The 18,768-nt window shown below is 52.2% G+C and overlaps 8 protein-coding genes across 8 annotated transcripts; 5 read left to right on the top strand and 3 right to left on the bottom strand.

The window, feature by feature from the left end:
• Positions 1-671: 671 nt before the first annotated feature.
• HO173_004348 (uncharacterized protein) lies at positions 672-1,935 on the top strand (the record flags this gene model as incomplete). Its single annotated transcript, XM_037306272.1, has 2 exons — positions 672-1,146; positions 1,208-1,935. The coding sequence occupies 2 exons, from the start codon at positions 672-674 to the stop codon at positions 1,933-1,935; spliced, it is 1,203 nt and encodes a 400-aa protein (XP_037166782.1).
• A 179-nt stretch (positions 1,936-2,114) lies between these two features.
• On the bottom strand, positions 2,115-2,654 carry HO173_004347 (uncharacterized protein; the record flags this gene model as incomplete). The annotated part of the gene is made up of 1 exon (XM_037306271.1): positions 2,115-2,654. The coding sequence occupies one exon, from the start codon at positions 2,652-2,654 to the stop codon at positions 2,115-2,117; it is 540 nt and encodes a 179-aa protein (XP_037166781.1).
• A 4,757-nt stretch (positions 2,655-7,411) lies between these two features.
• HO173_004346 (uncharacterized protein) lies at positions 7,412-10,314 on the top strand (the record flags this gene model as incomplete). Its single annotated transcript, XM_037306270.1, has 5 exons — positions 7,412-7,549; positions 7,604-7,957; positions 8,017-8,440; positions 8,490-8,657; positions 8,708-10,314. 5 exons carry the CDS (start codon positions 7,412-7,414, stop codon positions 10,312-10,314), a joined length of 2,691 nt encoding a protein of 896 aa, XP_037166780.1.
• Positions 10,315-10,371: 57 nt separating this feature from the next.
• On the top strand, positions 10,372-10,869 carry HO173_004345 (uncharacterized protein; the record flags this gene model as incomplete). The annotated part of the gene is made up of 1 exon (XM_037306269.1): positions 10,372-10,869. One exon carries the CDS (start codon positions 10,372-10,374, stop codon positions 10,867-10,869), a length of 498 nt encoding a protein of 165 aa, XP_037166779.1.
• A 687-nt stretch (positions 10,870-11,556) lies between these two features.
• Positions 11,557-12,238, bottom strand: HO173_004344 (uncharacterized protein; the record flags this gene model as incomplete). Its single annotated transcript, XM_037306268.1, has 3 exons — positions 11,557-11,563; positions 11,739-11,788; positions 12,044-12,238. 3 exons carry the CDS (start codon positions 12,236-12,238, stop codon positions 11,557-11,559), a joined length of 252 nt encoding a protein of 83 aa, XP_037166778.1.
• Positions 12,239-13,037: 799 nt separating this feature from the next.
• HO173_004343 (uncharacterized protein) lies at positions 13,038-13,814 on the top strand (the record flags this gene model as incomplete). Its single annotated transcript, XM_037306267.1, has 3 exons — positions 13,038-13,225; positions 13,401-13,451; positions 13,511-13,814. 3 exons carry the CDS (start codon positions 13,038-13,040, stop codon positions 13,812-13,814), a joined length of 543 nt encoding a protein of 180 aa, XP_037166777.1.
• A 119-nt stretch (positions 13,815-13,933) lies between these two features.
• HO173_004342 (uncharacterized protein) lies at positions 13,934-15,923 on the top strand (the record flags this gene model as incomplete). Its single annotated transcript, XM_037306266.1, has 4 exons — positions 13,934-14,113; positions 14,169-14,588; positions 14,709-15,147; positions 15,268-15,923. 4 exons carry the CDS (start codon positions 13,934-13,936, stop codon positions 15,921-15,923), a joined length of 1,695 nt encoding a protein of 564 aa, XP_037166776.1.
• Positions 15,924-16,490: 567 nt separating this feature from the next.
• HO173_004341 (uncharacterized protein) lies at positions 16,491-18,232 on the bottom strand (the record flags this gene model as incomplete). The annotated part of the gene is made up of 4 exons (XM_037306265.1): positions 16,491-16,822; positions 16,908-17,400; positions 17,452-17,761; positions 17,823-18,232. The coding sequence occupies 4 exons, from the start codon at positions 18,230-18,232 to the stop codon at positions 16,491-16,493; spliced, it is 1,545 nt and encodes a 514-aa protein (XP_037166775.1).
• Positions 18,233-18,768: the final 536 nt, after the last annotated feature.

The raw sequence follows: 18,768 nt of genomic DNA, 5'->3' as shown, positions 1-18,768 counted from the left end.
CCACATCTTCGGCAACCGGCAAGTGTTTCAACGATGGGAGATCCCCCACGCATAAATGTTCACTCATCTACCGTACCGTATCAACATCCTTCATTTGAACATTTTCTGTATGTTCCACCTTAGATAACACGAGTCATCTATCAGCTTCGTGAGGATAGTAAGACTTTGGCATGCTATGCAGGTACGAAGGAAGCCCAAGATGGCACTCAAGGCTTGCATCGCAAATTGCCCATCGTTTCAGACGCAACATATGGTCGAGACCCTGTCAGGCTTGTGGTACCTGATCACTGGTGCGCAAAAGAGGCCAAACCTGCTATTGTGTTTCACTCCCCCTGCCGGCGCGTATAAAATCGCTGCGGGAGATGCGACCTCCTTCCTCCATGCTTCATCTACAAGAGCTAAGTAACGGCCAAAGGATTTCTTCTGTAAATCTCCGGTTTCCTACCCCCATGTCCGCTCCATAGGCATGCATGAACGTCTAATGTGTTCTTGTCCGCATCTTTGAAACGATTTTTGCGAGATGGGTCCACTCTGCTGTAAGCCGTCTGGTGGGATTGCGTGGTCATTTCGTTGCAACTATATGTATCTCAGCTCTTACCCCTCGATTTGCTGCCATTCATTTTTGTCAAGAATTTTGACGTAATAGTACTGTCTTTTATCTCATCTTGAAGATGATGCTGTCACTCGTTTATGCGTCTATACTCCTTGCTGCTGGCAGCACTGCATCTCCATGTAAACTGCACTCTGGAAACTGGACCTCGTCTTCAACAACAGTAGCAAAAGCTGCTCTCCATCGTGATGGTCATGGCAGTGCAGCTGTCAATCAGAACCAGAAGCTTGGCACTCAAGCCAACGCCGGGCTGAACCTGCCTTTGCCATATTCTCAGGAATCGTCTGCGCCGTCTAGCACCAGCGCAAGCAATGCTGGTCCGAGTGTTGCTGCTTCGGGTTCGTCTGGTCCTTCTAGTGGCTCCGGCAGCTCCGACACATCTGGCACGTCTGACACCTCTGCCTCCCTAACTCCCGCGAGTGGAAGCTGTCCGCAGGGTTTCCTCAACACCGTGTTCAACACCAATGCCGGCCAAAGTTCTGGCTTCCCCACCGCTACTTCGAATACTCTCACAGAATACGGAATAAACAACTGGAGTGCGTTAACGCTTGCAGCTCCAAAAGACCTTCCTGCTTACTGACAAACCTTTCCATCTAGTCGGCTTTTCCCTCGATACTCTCGACAAGCAAGCCGATTACGACCTTTCCGCCACTCAAGCATCCCAGCTCAGCGGTGCCTTCAATAAAGCTCAGATACCCATTGTCATGGACCACACCTACATACAAGACGCTGTCGGAATGCTAGCAAACAACCCGCCACTATATCTCGAACTCTACAACGAGCCCGACTTCTCTTTCGAAAACCTGACACTCACCGAAGAGCCTGCTCCCTCTGCTTCAGACCTAAAAACCCTCCTCGACACACCACACCCAAACACGAAATTCATCTCGCCAGCCCTTATGGATGCCAATGGTCCCTGGCTCGGCGAATTCTTTCAGGCCTGCAATGGCTGCATCGATGACTTCCACGCTATCGCCCTGCACGTATATAACCCCGATCCTCAAGGCGTCCTGGACCAGATTACACAATTATACGGTACGTGGAACAAGACCATCTGGATCACGGAACTTTCGCCCGCTACCGCCGGCTGCGACTTAAATACGACTACAATGGCCACCTACATCAGTACATTGATTCCCGAAATCCTGAAGCTCGGTTACGTCGAGAAGATCTTCTGGAATAGTGGGGAAAGTGACAGCACGACTATCAACCAAGCCCCTGCGGCGTGCAGCCCGAGTTTGACCAATTCAGATGGGTCGTTCACGCCGGCGTTGCAGGCTCTGGGGGCTGCGTGTGGAATCAATCCTGGCACCGCGACGTCATAAGAGGGAAGGGAGGCCTTTATTAAGGCAGTAGTCGCTGTGGCGGATTGGACTTGGTGTTTTAATAACTATCTTTCTTCCATCAGCGCGCTATATTGATCTAGATCTATAGCAAGCTGCATCCAATACAGAGTTTCATATCGACAGGCACATTCATTTTCATCGACGTAGCCTGCCCAACTTTAATATCTCCCACTCACCTCCCCCAAAATCGTTCTCCTCCTATCCAACCCCTCACTCATCTCGCTCCTTCTGTCTCCTCGGTAGCTCGCTCTATCCCTCCCGCGTGCATCATACCCCTCAAGATCCCTCCCATCTCTCCCCTCCCCCACGTTCCCCCCATAGCCATCCATCCTCCTCCTCCCCCTCCCGCTAACAAGCCCCCCCTTCCTCTTCCCCCCCTTCCTCTCCCTCTCCTCCCCCAACCTCTCCTCCTCCCCCCGCCTCAACTCCTCCACCCGTGCCCTGCTCGCCCCCCCTCTCCACACCTTCTCGTCGAAGATCCCCGCCTTCTGGCCCCCCGGATATTTCCCCTTCCGGACTTTGCCCTTGCGGTGGTAGTATGTGCACGAGATGTAGAAGCCGTGGACGTGGGATGGGATTACGCCCGCGATGAACAGGAGGCAGTTGATGAGCGTGTCGGTGTAAGGGCCGGTGAGGAGGAGGACGGAGAGGGGTGGGAAAAAGAGATTGATGAGGGTGAGGCAGAGGCGGGTGAGCATGTTGGGCGATGCGCGGGTCGGGATTGGGCTTTACACGGTTCCTGGGCAATGGGACATCTTGGAGGGAGTCAGTGGGAAATTACGGTGAGAGTAGACATGATGGAGGCCTGATGGCGGTCATTGAAGGCCCTGAGGCCGCGCCTGCCAGGTTTGCGGACGCTTGCAGCCAGGAAAATGTTTATGCCAAGACCGGAATGCTTGGCAGAATTGGGTCGAAACCAAAACGGGCCTCGGCAGTCTTGTGCCATGCTTTTACTTCTATGTTGTCTACACCATTTTCTTGAGGCCTGAACGACACCTGTGAGAAATGAGGACGTATATATAGAAGCAAGATGGCGTTCTGATCCTTCAAGGCCAAAGGCTTTGGCAGCAGCACAACGAGCCCATCAACCAGGACAAAAGCGACGAGAGAGACACGGAGCGATGAGGTGTCCATATCTGGGAAGAGAAATCCAGCAGCGTGACAGCAGGCTGCAGCTGCAAGGACAGTTACCCCACAGGCGTTTACTGTCTCTGTAGCAGCATCTTGCGAGTGCAGCTCAACACCTTCATTCAAAGCCATATTACCAGGGAGAAACCGCCGCAAACAGCGCACGCTTCGAGAGAGCTCATCAAAGACCCAGGGAGACATGACAGGTGGTCCCAGCTATTCAGTCCTGTCGGCCTCGTCAGTGTAAGCTCTCCTGGCCGAAAACAAGAGCAGCATTGAGGACTTGGCCACGGGTAACGATGAATTTTCATTGAGATCACCTAGAGGATATCATCAGCAGACTCGTCTTGATCTCATCGCTGCAAGACGTACTGTCTTCAGCTCCATGTCGACCAATATGGATTTATGAGGCAGGCAATAAAGCAGAGAGCAACGAGACGAGTCATTGCGCTGGCTGTGGCAAAGGCTCTGATCAGTCCACGAATCCAACGCGCTCCGCCCTGGGCATTTCCCAGCCTTCGCCAATACATACCTCACCTTTACTTCACGTGTTCATTGACGATGACTGCGAGACAATCCTTCAGCGCGCAGCCGTCTTGGCGAAGGAGCTCGAAATTCGTCGTTGCAATACGAAGGAGGTCTCGGCATTCGATAGCCTCGGCAGTCTCATTTTATGATTCTTGTCAGCGTCTCTGTTACATGCTGCTTGGCCTAGAGGTCGCTTGACTATTGAGGTGGAAGCAGTAATTTTGGAAGGCCACCGCGGAGATTCCAAGGCTGTTCATGCCTCGAAATCTGGTCATGCAAGAAGGCCACTGTGTGCGGTTGGCGCTAGCTTTGTAAGAATCCGATAGGATCTACTTCGGCCGGCTCACCTATTCCGCAACATCGTGCTGATCGGCACCTGGTCTGAAGCGCGGTCATAGAGAGATGATCGACAGAACGCTCTCGCGTCGACGAGCTCTTTTTGTTCTACATCTAATACGTCGGGATGAAGCCGGTCCATCTTTCAGCCCACTGATAAACATCTGAAGTATCATTCTCGTCTCTCGTTAGTGTGTTTCCCATGGATATGCCCGTTAGTATAGGCGTTGATGCGGGTACTCCACGCAGTCGAGTATCATTTAGCTGGTAGCCCGGAGGAGATCTCAGGGTCCACGATGGGATAGGGTGTTGATGCATCGGCCGCTTGGGGGATGTCAGCGTCTGCGGCCCAAGAAGCATGTTGAAAGATGGGACGGTCCCAGAGGCACGAAGCTTGCGTCCTCCCGTGTCGAAACCTGGTAATCCAAAGCCACCAATGTCATACACCTCGCGGGGCTAGAGATCTCCACTCCTCCAGGCACCCCAACGATTCAGTCATGGCTTCAAGCAAAGAACAATCGCCCCAATCATCTCAACGGCGAAAGCATTTCATTTCCGTGGACTTGACTCCACTCTCAGATGCCGGGCGTTTGTAGGCTCTCTTTCGCCTCGGCACGCTCCGAGATGTTTAGGTTATCCTCCTGACCCTTGACCATTGGCGCAAGGGCTGTTAGTGTGGGTGGGTACGGTCATCAGGATCAGAAATTGCATAGTCATCCATCATTAATCCTTCTTCCATACTCCGTACATCCGACACGGCTTACGCTCATGATCTAGATCCGGAAAGCCAAAATTGGCAAGCCATGGCGCTTTGCAGTCACTATGGTGTATTATGCTGTCCGCCGGACTGACTGAACTACGCAGCTCCTCGTGAGGAGAGAATGATGGTTGCGGAAGCGATTTCCAAAGATGGTTGCCAATTTTACTTATTCCAATTCTTAGCCTGGGAAGGAGCGTTACTGCTTGCATTGCAGCCGCAGAGCAGCACAGATGGAAACAAATAAGCTCCCCTTGGGAACCCGGTTACACACAGACGCACGGAGACCCAGAGATCTGAGCTGCAGATCTGCGTTCTCGTGGTCGGTTTCCCAGATCTTTGATATTCGCAGACCTGGCTGTGCAGCGGGAGGCGACATTGAAGCGAACATTGCTCGCCTCCCCGTCCAGAAAAGGAAAAGCATTTCTGCACTCATGCCAAATGGTAACTTTGACTCTTTGAGTATTAGCCGTCGCGCGGTCATGAAGCCCCTAGAAGATACCTTAGTCGACGAGCGCGCTACAGCTATTGGGTGCGTTGGAGGCGGCACTTTTGTTGGTACGCAACTAACAATGCCGAGCAGAGAGCATATTAAAACCTTAGTCTCAGGAAGTGTCACCCGGACGAGAATACGAGCGATATGTTTTCGGTCAGTTTGATCTCATGAGAAAAGAACGGTGCAAGAGATAATGATATCGATTACTTTATGCAATTGCTTTTTTGGAGTCAAGTCTCGTGCCATAGTATGATAATTAGCACGGATGGGGGGAGGGGGGGGTGTTTGACAGGGCTATTCTTGGGGGATGAAGACGTCAGTGGTTTAGAATGGACCGTGGCCGAGACTCGGACCGAGAAAAGGTGTACCGTGTGTGGCGTGGCGCGTAAGTTTACTCATGGCTAGCTGAAGCTCAGTCTTCTGACCCATCTTTCAACTTCGCAACCCGCAATGATTGAGAGAGCCTTTGGGGCCGCGAAAGGAAAAGAGAAAAAAAAAGAAGAAGAAAAAAGTGTGTGGAATAGAAGACGATAGTGTGACTGGTGAGAGGAGGAAGATTGAAATTTGTATGCAAGAGGAGTGGAAGCGCCCAAGGTTTAAAATAATTGATCAATGATCAATGATCAATGATCGATGATGATGATGATGATGATGATGATGAAAGATAATAATACCTGTAATGGAGCTATGATCGAGGTTGACAAATACTTTTGCGTCTAGGCCACCCACCTGCAGGCGCCCGAGGTTTCTCGCTTATTTTCTCACTGGGAACATGGACTTTCTATTGGCTGTCTATACTTCCCCTGCTTCAAAAGTGCGACGTTGTCAGGAGAAAGAAAATCTTGTTGAATCCATCCCAGACTTGGCATCGCGTGTTGGAGAACCGCTCCGTTGGAAGTTGGAAGAGGATGAAGATCAAAGTGCGATTCGAATTGCCTGCTGATCTCAGTAGCAGATAGTAGATCTATCTGCTGGGAAGATGGGAAGATCGGGGGGTGGATGACCTGTGGATGAGTAAGACAGGACACCAGAAGATTGACTGGAGCGTGACCCAGCCCGGAGACTGGCTCCGGCGGGCCATAACGGGATCTGCACGGCCACTAGCGGGAAAGGGTTTCGTTACCAAACTTCCAATCAAGTTTGGCTCCATGGATCCGATCTCTCCATCCCTTGATCCATGTGCCCCAATCTTGAAAATAGAGGACCCTAGAGGACCCTAGAGGACCCTAGAGGACCCTAAGGTAGAGTCACATTCTTCGGAGATGGGCCCATACGAAAAGGAAAAAGGAAAAAGGAAAAAGGAAAAAGGAAAAAGGAAAAGAGAAAAAGAAACCACCACTGCCGATATGGATGGCTTTCTTTGCCATGTTGGAAAGAGGACGGGGCGCAACAGTGTCCCGCGGCCTTTACAAATCCAATGAAAAAAAAAGGGGGGTCCAATGGAATGAAAAAGTCGATGACGAACCATTCCATCCAATCTCTGCCCTCACTCCCACAAAGCCCGCTGTCACAATGCAAATGGCTGAACAAGCGCTCTGCCCAGTGCTCACAACTTCAAGCTAACCATCTTCCCCCCCCTCCCCCCCCACCCCCTTCCCTCTTCATCGTCTTGCTCAATCTCAACGCTCAACGGCTCGACTCCGTACCAGTCGTGACCCTGATATCGACATGGGTCGTCATTAGCCATCCGAGCCAATGCAAGCCACCAAGATCTCTGACCAGGCATTCCTCCCATACTATCACCCACGCTATGCACTCCAACACTCAAGCTTACGCCCTGGGCCTGCCGCTAAGTTGTTATGCCCCGTATGCCGACCTATTAGAGCCGGATGTTTGTGGGGAAGAGAGTGAGGCAAACTCGGTATTCGACATCGAAAGCAAAATGCGACTCGGCAATCTGCGTAGAAAACTCTCAGATGCACTTGTCTTGCCTTGCCCTTGACTACTTGCATGCACGAAGACAACACCATGCAGCTGGATAAGTGGCTCATATTCGACCACAGGCCTAGATCTGCCACTTACCCTGTGTCGCATAACGGAAAAGCCCTAATCTATTTGAGATTGGCGTTGATAGTGCTCGTCGATATCAGTACCAGTACACCCATTCTCACCATCATCACATGCTAGCATGCTCCATCAAGGCCAAGCAGTTTAATGGATCGCTGTCCCACTCGATTCGCCCACTTTCCTTCATTTCGTCGTAGGAGGTCATGGACGGCATCAGCACCACCTTTGATCCGGACGATCTCTCACCCCAGCCTCGACCACCAGTGCAGCCAACTCGACCTCGAGAAAAGTCGAAACGTCCCCAATTATCATGTAACCCATGCAGGGCTCGCAAGGTCAAGGTAAGTCGAATGCAAACTCCATCTACCACATTCCTCTTACGCAGACGATGCCAGTGTGATCGCATCCAGCCCTGTACGGCGTGTTCTCTACATCAGATCGCCGAGCTATGTGAATTCGACCTCTCCGAAGCTGAGCGGCAGCCCATACTTCAAGCAGAGGCGCTGAAGGAACGAGACAAGACGATAGCTAATCTTCGCAATGAAATGGCCATTCTACGTGGAGAACCCATCAAAGCCGAGCCGACCGACGACAACATTTTTGCACGTAGCGGACAAAAGATCAAATTGCCTCCCAAAGTGACCAAGAAGCCTTCACCCCTACCGCCACTCCAAATGCAGGCATTCAGTGGAGACATAAATGACAACATCTACTTTGGAAGCCCAGGCATGACCAGTGTTGTCGAAGAGGTAAGCGCCCGTTCACTCCTCGGGATCGTCTTGCCATCCCGCTAAGGTGTGGCCCCCAGTTCGCGCATCTCGCTTTTGACCGTAGACCTTCGAATCTCACTCATGCCCTTCCTCGTGCCACTGATATCTTCGCCTTTCAACTCGCAACGTCTCATCCATTTCCTACCCTTTGGTCTGCTAAAGATGACACATCGAGCCTGGTCAAGCTGCTGCCACCCGAGCAAGATCTCTTCTTTTATCTCGATGCTTTCCAACGTCGCGCACAGTTCTGCTCTTTCCCTCATGTGCCCGATCAATGTACAAACAACGAGGTCGCACGATTCCTGGAGAACCTTGAGCACAACGCAGCTCTCTACCCCGACATGCTGGCTTTGCTTTTCGCCACCCTAGCGCAAGGCTTGCAGGATGGTGTGTACGACAAATTTGGCGGGAAATGGGTTGCCGGTAGCGTTGAACAGGAGTCAAAGAAGGGCGATGTCTACAGTCAGTATCAATGACTAGAACCCTGCTTTCCCTACTAAAAATTAATCAGTCGCTGCCGCTTATCAGTGTTTGAGGCTTGCTTCATTCATGAGCCGGCCAACATTACTTGTCATTGAGGCACTGGTGATGATGGGACCATACCTTACCAACAGCGGCAAGTTTCTTGATGCATCGGCTCTTTTCGGCGGCACTGTCAGGCTTGCTCAAAGTATTGGCTGTAAGTCGATCATCGCCTGAACAGCTTTAGCTTTGTGCTTACGTATGTAGTGCACCGGGATCCAAGTCAATTGAACCCTCCAGCACCTCCCAAAGAGATGAACATTCGAAGAAATCTTTGGTGGTGGATGATACACATGGATCAACAGTACTCAATGGCGCTGGGGAGACCTATGGCAATATCAAGCATGGGCGATTGCCGACCACCGGAGCCGATAGTCCCAGATCCGCTCGTCCAGAGCCTTTCCAACTATCTCGTTCAATTCAGCATCCTGGGACGCCAGATCCTGTCTGCTGGCTACCTGAACAACGATCAAATTGACAAATTCTCCGACGATTTGTTGGCCCTGCAAAAGACTCTGCCTCCTCTGATTTCACTTGATATGAGCTGGCTAGATAAGGACAAGGTACTCCCAGGATGGCCTTTGGACGCTCAAGCAGGGGTCTTGCACGCAAAGACGCACAACTTTCTTATCCTGTTGAACCGACAACGAATTGAGAATGTGCGTCGTAACTCTGACGGACCCAATATCAACTTCTCCCCTGTCTATCCCAGTGTGGATGCAAACAATGTGCCCCGCGGCAGAGGTCGTGTCCTCATGTCCTGCCGAGCGCTTCTAGTTGCTTTTCAATTCTTCTCAACTCGAGTCCGTGCGGCCATGATCTGCTGGACGATGGGCCAAATGGCCTTCAACGCGGCCATGATCCTACTCTTGTCCATGCTTGAGACAGGTGACACTCAGGATTTGGGCGCAGTTCAACATACGTACAGCACCTTCCTCGAAATGAACAAATTAGGCATTCATAGACTAGCTGGCGCGGCAGTTGAACGACTGGGTCTTTTGATGAAAGAATTCCGAGCAGGTGATCCTGCGAACGAGACTGTGATGGGGCAGCAAGGCATGATGCTTCTGGAAGATCCTGGGCTACAGGGTTCTATGCCTGAAACATTCTCGCCCCTCAGCTTCCAAATGGCCGGTGGGTCTGACACCCCAGGCATGAGGAGGGAAGGTAGCGACACAGGGTATCGTACAGAAGCGTCACAACTTGCAAGAAAGAAGGCACAACGCAAATCAGGTACCGGTCGCGAGGGGAAAGGAAAATCAGAGAAGAAATCTATTGGAAAGTCCGCTCAGCGGCCGTGGACAGACCGTCGCTTCTCCGACGGTGCAACACCCAAACAGTCTCGAAAACGCAAAGCCAATCGAGGCACGCCTATTCTTTCTCTGTCTACTGTCCTTCCAGGTCAACACAACTTCTCGGTCACGCCACAACCAGCCATTAAGCCTGAAGATGATCTCTTTTCGCCAATTCAGTCAACATACCAAGGCTTCCACCCCATCAACTCCCCACAACAACACCAACAGCAGCAGCAGCAGCGCCATCACTTCGAAACCACGCCTCGTCCGCAAGCGTTCCCCCAACCCCATCAGCATGCCGCAACTTTAGCCCACAACAATCAATCCCACGCGGCATCAGATCCTGGCGATCACACCTTTGCTTTCAGCAATCAGACCACCCCTGGGTCAGCCGGCAACTACTTCGATGAAACTTTAGGTCATCATTTCGCCGGCGAATTCGACCTTCACACGCCCTACTCGGCGCCACCTTTCAGTTTGCCGGACGACCCTTCGTCCTCGTACGCACAGCACTTTTAACAGTGCTTAGACTTGTGTGGCGCGGCGTTTATACCCGGTGGGAAACGGTGCCACAGCATGGAACACAGTACATGTGCGTGGCATCCTCAGCATAGCCTGGCGTCTCAGACTCGGCGGCTATACATCTGTCTTTTGCCGGAGCGATGCATTATGAGCGATTTCATTCTAAACATCACCTACTACTACTACTACTACCACTACTACTACTACTACTACTACTACTACTACTACTACTACTACTACTACTACTACTACTACTACTACTACTACTACTACTACTACTATTACTACTATTACTACTACTACTACTACTACCACTGCTACCACTACCACCAGTCCTTTCGCCTGTCCAGCTTCTTCAACATCTACCATCACCCACCATCTCTTGCCACATACCAAGAAAAACCCCATCCGAGATGTGCCAACACCAACACCAAAACCAACACCATCACCCCTCGACTTGGGCATTTCGGACACCTCGAATCCATCGCCCAACTCCACCTTCCACACCAGATTGTTCCAACCCAGAGCACCACCAACAATACCCGTACGTGAAGGCATTTCTGGACACCTTGTCGTCGAGCGTTCTCTACACCACCATCACCGAGCACCATCTCTACTACTTGTCATTGATGCCCATGTTTACGGTTAAGCGAGCGAAGCGGCATTGGGGCGGGGTTTTTGTTGTGTTGCATAGATAGCTTAGCATAGCGAGCGATCAATGCAGGATGCGGATACCCGACGTGTGAGACAAAGAATGAGATTCTCACTCCCTTCTTTCGGTAGTGCTACCCGTGACATGTGCTTTATCAACGCTGTCCGCTTGTGAGGGGTAAGGCAAGAAGCAGGCGCGTATTGTTTTCACAGAACCGCTCCCGATGGGGCTGACATTTTTTGGGGGGGAGTTTGCGGTAAGAGTACATGTGCTGATGACTATCTATCGTAACCACGCCGCTTGCGGTGCGACAGCGCAGCACAGATCAACAGCCGCTGATCTTGCCACCAAGGCGGTCATTCCATCTCAATGGCCTGGGATATCCTGCCCTGAAACCTCCCATCAGACCGTGCTTCATGTACATGGATAGAAGCCCCCGGGGAAAATACATTCCATCGCTAGCATGCCATGGTCCTTTCCGTAACAGCGCCGACACGCTCCCTCAACCGGTCGCCCCCCATGCGAGAGACGTAGAAAGTGGAGATTCGGTACCGACGAGAGGTATGGATATGGCGGTCGGGATGGGTCTAAGCACTGTGGGCATACCTCATCAGCTTCTCTGCAAATCGTTGCAATGGGGCAGGTATTCCGAATGCACAGAAAAACAACCTCCCCCCCCCCCACCCCCAAAAAGCTGCGGAGGCGGCATGAAGAAGTACGGCGTGACCGCGGCGAAGGGCGAAAGGGCGTGAATTGAAGGGAGACTCACGGCGGGTGTAGATATTCGCTCCAGCTGCTCGAGAAGAAGGCGACGGCGACCTGTGGGACGGCAATACTTAGCATGTGCCGCGAATGGATCGTCAACGCGGCTCCAAAGCAATTTTTTTTTTGGAATTGGAACGATGATGCAACTGCGCATCCGTCGGGGCTTTTGACCCCATCAAGTTTTTGTAGCTCCCTCAGGTCAGTACTCCCAAGGGAAGTTTTCAGACATCCTCTCCTCCCTCCTTCCTCCTTCCTCCCCTCCCTCCTTCCTCCCCTCCCTCAACCGACCAAGAAAAAATCCCAACTCACCCCGGCAAACCCCACAGCCTTCAACACGCTCCGATTCTCCTGCGCCGTCAACGCGTCATACGTGTCCCGCAGCGCCCCGCCGACCGTGCCCGGCTCCGGCTGGCGAGCCGGAGGTCCGCCGGACCGTGCGGCGGCGGCGGAGGAGCGAGAGGTGGATGATGTCGGGGTGGCGGTCGGGGCGCGTTTGGGTGCCATATTGCCGGTGAGGGTTCGCTGGCTGGGTTGTTGAGGATGTTTGGTGATGTTGGGGGGGTGGTGTGCGGAGGGTGGTTGTGGGAGAGCGGCGGTGCCGGGAAGCTTTTGGGGGATGGGTTGATGGTGCTAGTACCGAGCTAGGACGGTTCGGGATGGGCTGCTGGCGCGAGCCGGTTGTGAGATGTTGGTTTGTTGAACGGTTTTAAATGTAATTTGTAGGGACGATGGAGTTTGGTCTTATGTGATTGTTTTTAGGTATTTATGCTGCTGCTACGGAGACCGGGTAAGGATGATATATATTTTGGATAAGAGCACTTCTGTTGAGATCGAGTTACTATGAGACGATGTGCTATCAACGATTTTTGTTCCCAACGCTCGTGCAAACTTGATTGGTATACTTGCACTCCGGTGTATTCGGATGCCGTAAAATACGGAGATGTGCTGGCTTTGGATTGAGATTAACATTAAGCTCTTCTCTGCTACTCTGCGTCGCCAACCGCGCATCTTATACAATGGCTAACCTGGTTCCTTCCTCTATTTGCCACCGGTCAGGTTCAGATATTGGACATACACCTCGTCGAATCCAGAGTGTTGCTGTCTGGGGGAGTGAGGGGGTTTACTTCCCGAGAAGAGTATTTCCCCTTTAGAAGGCCGATCGTCTGCATCTTTTCGCTGCAACGTTCTCAAAGCGGCCTAGCTTCAAGTAAGTCGCTGGATGCGCCCTCAACAATGCCCTCTCCAAAAGTTATGATTCCTATCGAGCATTCTTCCTCCCGCTTCACTTCTATCATGTCTAAACATGGTGGCCCTTGCCGCCGCCAGCTTAGCTGGCCACGTCCTCCAATCCCTCAGTCTCACAGGCGACGCAATCTCCGAGAGCCGCCAGATCCATGCCTCCATTTCGGGTACGTTGAAGGAGCATGACGATCTAGAACGCCTTACGATTGATTTCAAGGGTTTGGGCGGTTGGGTGCAGGCCTCAGCTGGGTCAGTGGACTCGGTGCTGGAGCAGCCATGTTCAAGATGCAGCGAGGTCGCAGAGGAGCTGCTGAGGGCTTTAGAACATCTTGGTGTCAAAAGGAAATTACACACGGTCTCAGAGCTTCAGAAAAGCATTAAGGGCGTTATGGGGCAAAGAAAAGCTGACTATGCTTGAGCAAAGATTGGCTGGATTTCGTCGGGAGATGACTTTGCATATCACTGTGAACCTGAGGTACCATTGCTCTTGTTTGCGGTCTGCTTCAGCATACAAGGCTGATGATACGCTTCTAGATCTCGGATTGACGTACTGAACTTTCAACAAACAGAGTCTTTCCAAGCTCTTAAGGATGCTACAAAGGAGGGCGCACAAAAGATTTTAGAGGCGTTGAGTGACAGCCGAGACCATTTGGTCGCTACCACAGGCTCACAAACCAAGCAGATGAGGGCACTGCATACACACACTGAGACGATACTCTCTCAAGAGTTCAAATCAGCGGCTGCAAATTCAAAAAACAGAGCGAAGCAACCCGCACCCTTACGGCCAAAGAACAACAGAGCACCCGGGCGGAGGTACTTAATGCCGTCGCTGATGTAGCTTCCGGGTATGACAATGCTATTTCCACGGGAGCCGACAATATCTCCGCCCGGATTGAGGAGGTAGATGAAAATACTCGAGCTCAGATCACATAAGTACTTGAGGGGAACCAAGAAACAATGAAGCAAGAGATCAATGGACTGCAGCGAGGGCTCCGTCAGCTTCAGCTAGAGATTCATAGAGAAGAAGAGGAGTTTAAGGTGATTGTAAACGAGATCAACACCACACGCGAAGGACCGCACCGCAAGTTGCTCAGAGAAATGGGTGATTCAGCCACCGTGGTTCTAATGTCACTGCATGTACTTGTAACACGTTCTTGGGGTTTTAAACGTACATCACGCTGACCTACGACAGGAGACCTTAATAACATTGATCCACGAAGCTAGAATCGCTTTCGGCACCCTACTTAGGCTGCATGTTGATCAATCCGCGATCGAAGACCAGACCATGTTCGAGCTCGAGACAAACCTTAGTCCCGAAGTCGGCATATCATTGCCGATGTACTACGCTTTCTACTATCAGCCGTTATTCCGACTTTTCGGTCCCCTAAATTTGGAGCCGGAGGTCTATTCTCGCACAAAGATGAACGGATGGATTCATGGAATGCGTCCGACTCCTGATGATCCCCACAAATTTTCGCCTGAGGCTCGTGCACTCATTGATTTGGTCAACAACGGGAACGAGCTTCTCTGGACCATGAATACTTTGGTAGCAGGCCTCAATGCTTGTCTCACCCCAGAAAATGCAGTACTGGTATTGAGTACAGCTTTTAGCGTGTGTTCTGATCCTCGGTGTGTACTACCTGCACGCGGAAGCTGGTCTTGCCATATTTGTTGCGATACGGATTCCCTATCGGCTTGTATAAAACACCTTCAGTCTGATATCCCGTCCCAGATGCGTCAATTCTTTGAGAAGGGCTCTCAACCAACGGAGCTTCAGAGGCCTCGGTATGCGCTCGATTGTACCATAGGGAAGCGACTGGCAGAGGACTTCACTCTCATATCTCATCTGGCAGATAGATGCGGTCTGCAAGAGGAGACGAGCAGGTCTTTTGCGTCCTCTTCAGTCACGCGATCACACGTAACACAAGAATTGGGGCTGTCGGCAAACAGAGACAGGGCCGACCCTCCTCTGGCCTTGGTCGCGTTGATCTCACAGACCTTGCCTTGGACAGTCAAGCTAATTTCTGGAGGCGAACCTCATTCTATGCATCACGCACTCTTCGTCTACTGCCGCAGTCGCAGCGTTTTGCAAGTACATTCATCGGCAACAATTGTAAATCAATTTGTGAACGCCATCCAGTCGACTGGAATTCCGATTTCTGTGGAAGAGGGTGAGTGGTCCCAATTTTACCCACACATGCGTCGCGTTCCAAAAAGCGATCGTCAAGCATCGTATGGGGGTACGGCATATGCTCGTCTCTGAAAAATCGTGACCTGGTGTTCGTCGGCAGGAGCTTTCCGGGAATGGCAACGATTCAGGGCACCTGGGCAGAAACAGCGAAGAACAGATACTCTTGAGCAACCACAGGCTTCCACGGCCATTTTAACCGATCCGTATGTGCGTCAGCTGAAACGTGAATACAGTCCGTCAATGACACCGTCTGCGGCGTTTGCAGACCCTTCCACTGAGCTCGACATCGATCTCCTTCACCACTACCAGATTCTAAATGCGTGCCATGAGAACATATCCGAAAAACCTGGTAGTAATCCAATTGACGTGGCGAAGACCAGAGCCGACGCTGGACAACCGAGCCGCATCGACGAGAAAGCCGTGGACCCCGAAGATCGCTCCGACAGGGCCGGCGCGGCCTCTCCCGATCCAGAGCCGCACCCATCGCGGACGATGACCGTGCGGCGGATACTAGAGATGTACGATGGGCTCCGCACCCGGCCTCGAGATGCCGACGGACGACGCGGGCGATTCCGTAGGGTCGTCGTCGAGTCGACACGCGCTGTTGTATGGTGCGTTACCTCTTCGAGTTGTAATGCTCGCCCGTCCCGGAGGGATGGCTCGACACCGCCGGCTCCTGCTCGAACATTCGTTTTTTCGAGGAGCGAAGAATGGGTTCGAGAGGCGTCTGTCCTCGCATGGCGATTTTCGAACTGATCGAGGGTTCGAGTACGCGAATGGAGAACCTGCGGTTTGTTTGACACCATCCGGTGATAAAATACGGGGAGTAGACGTGGTCGGTTCGAGTATATTGCCCTAGATGCATTTCCTCCCCCCCTCTTCCCCCCCTTGTGTTTTCCCCAACTGGCCCGCTTGACTGCTGCACTTTTTCTACAGCTTATAGTTTTTACCGTTTCAAACAAGGAGACGACACCGGTCGGCTACATCGACATCTTCACTCCTCAATCAGGGTGAGCTTGTCATCGATTTTTTTAGCTAGCGACGTTGAACTTCCTATTCTATTTCAAGAAGATCTCTCACAGGACCGGCCGAGGGAACGAATCCATCCACGGTGCTCGGCGACGCTGTCCAGAAGCGCGCTGAAATCCTCCTTATCGTACTAGTACATGATATTACTACTATATTAAAAAGAAAAGAGGATAAGAGTGAAGACGACAATGGATATAGTCAAGCGAAGAATTAAAAAAAAGGTTGATCGTAACGTCGTAATGCATCACCCTTCGTGAACGGTCCCCGAAACTCCGCCCCCAACCCCGACGAGCGTCACGAATTCGGGATCGGCACGCTCGAACTCGTCCACTGGCCCGCGTCCAGATCCCGCACGAACTCGGTGATGTCCGTCCCGTTCGTCTGATAGAACGCCAGCAAGGAATTGCCCCCGGAATTGTCGGGGAGGGCGGTGACCGACAGATGGGTGCCGGGGAGGCCTTGGGCGCCGTTGATGACGAAGGTGTCGGCCGGGTCGGTGGGGATGGTGGTGTTTTCGGCGGCGAAGGTGACGTTGAAGCCGCCGATGGTGAGGTCGGGTTTTTGGACGTAGAGGTAGTTGGTGTAACCCATGGAACTGTTTTGGACGACGGGGATGCTGATGTCGCCTGCGGAAATAACGTTCAGCGTGAGTTTTTTTTGCCTTGAGGGATTACGTTCATCGGAAGGGTTCACGGGGAGTTCGTCACTTACTCTTTGTCCATGTGTTGACCGGATGGGTGCTGTTGCCCACGAGCGTCGTGTTCAAGTCTTTCCACAGTATGTTGACTTCGTTCTTCAGGTTGACCAAGAACACATACGTGTCGCTGCCGGGACCCCAGGAGTAGCAGCCCACGCCCCCGTGGCCGTTGTACCCGCTGAAGGTTTGCTGCTCGGTCCATGTGTCGTCGCCGTAGGTCCAGCCCACGGAGTCGAAAGTGGTGGCGTTGCTGGCGTACCAGAGATGTATGCCGACGGTTTGGTCGGAGCTGTTCCCTGTACCCGTGGTCTGGCCAGGGACTGGGGAATGGTTGTAGGCGGTGTCGCTGTAGAAACTACCGTACCAGCAAGCCTCGAGGCCGACGTTGGGATCATTCATGGCTTGCAGATTGAGGTCGTTGATAGGTCCAGGCCTCCAGACGTTAGTGGCGTTATCGTTGATGATCTCGGTGACGGTATTGTTGACGTTGATATAGAATATATGCCACTATTCTACCGTTAGACCGAGACGTGTTTCCAGGCTTGGTTGTATACCTACAGCAGCGGTTTGGTTTCTAGCGTAGGCTACAGCGGCTATGGGGGTTCCATTCTTGGCGTTGCTGGCGACAATGTCGGTGATGTCTCCCCCTTGCCAGGTCCCATCGCTTGCTAGCTGCGCGGAACGTAATTGGCCAGAGTGATGTTGGAAGTACATGACAATTGCTCCGTGGCCGCCGGAGGCGAAGGACTCGGAAGCCAAGGCTATCCCGGAGCCATTGAATGCTCCGACAGTCGATAAGAAATCTTGAGGAATAGAGGTTGGTGCAGGCGGTGGTGGGTTAGCAGGGGCCGATGACCCATTGCTCGACCTGTACAGGACGTGCATCAGCCAAATGGACTCATGGCGTTAGAAGCTGGTATATCCCCTACTTTCGAGTCAAGCCCACACCGAGTCCAATAGCAAGTCCTATCACCAGACAAGCGACCAGACCTACGATCCAAAAGAGCAACGGTTTCCGCCCATGCTTGCGAGGCGCATCGTTTCTCCTCTCGGATACTTCCAACGCCGGTTGGTCCCAGAATTCCTTCTCTGTCGAGTGAGGTGTGTATTCCTTTTCCGTTGGATCCGGCGTCCTGAGCGAATGCAGCCCGGGCGAAGCGGGACCGAGGGAGGCGACATCGGGTATGCCGTGATCGGATGTCATGGGAGACACCACGGCGGCGGTTGGAGAGAAGGCCGCAGCATCTTTCTGCGGTACAGGGCTGTAAGTTGAGGTCCTGTCGGGAAGCTCTGTCGGCTTTTTTTCATCTTGAGTAGAGGACTCTGTAAAGTGCTGCATCTTTCAGCTTTGGACCGCTGAGCCTCTATTTGATGTTGAATGTATTTTGGTTTCCAATCAGGCTGAAAGGTATGTTTACGCTTTCATGTTGGAGTGGAGATGGGGATTTTCCTTGAGGGAAGAAGAAAAGGGTGGATGAAAATGGGGAGAAGGAAAAGGAATAGAAGGATGGGAGGGATGGCTTACTACTGATAGCAAGGGAATGACTGCGCCTGATTCATACGGGTATTGATCGAGGCCGCAGATGGAACAAATGTCAATGGTCGGAGACCACTGAGCAGGGACCGGGGGGGGGGGGGGGGGTGGTGGGTGGCATCGAGATTAGGATTAGGGAAGGCATGCGAGCACTAACATCATCAAAGCCATTCGTTTCACGCGGGAAGGCATGTGGTCAGCAAAGCTTAGCTTCATTTGGCTTAATTCCAAAGGTATGATTGGTGGATCGACATTTCTCACTTTTCATGTGCGACTCACGAGGCGGAGTTCGGTAACATGCTTGTTAGCAGGGCTGAGAACCTGGAGATGGAAGGTACTGT

This window comes from Letharia columbiana (genome assembly GCF_014066305.1).
Source record: "Letharia columbiana isolate WasteWater2 chromosome Unknown Sc0000011_s2, whole genome shotgun sequence".
In the NCBI taxonomy this organism is placed as follows: Eukaryota; Fungi; Ascomycota; class Lecanoromycetes; order Lecanorales; family Parmeliaceae; genus Letharia; species Letharia columbiana.
Note: the sequence above shows the minus strand (reverse complement) of the source record. Positions and strands in the feature narration are given on the sequence as shown.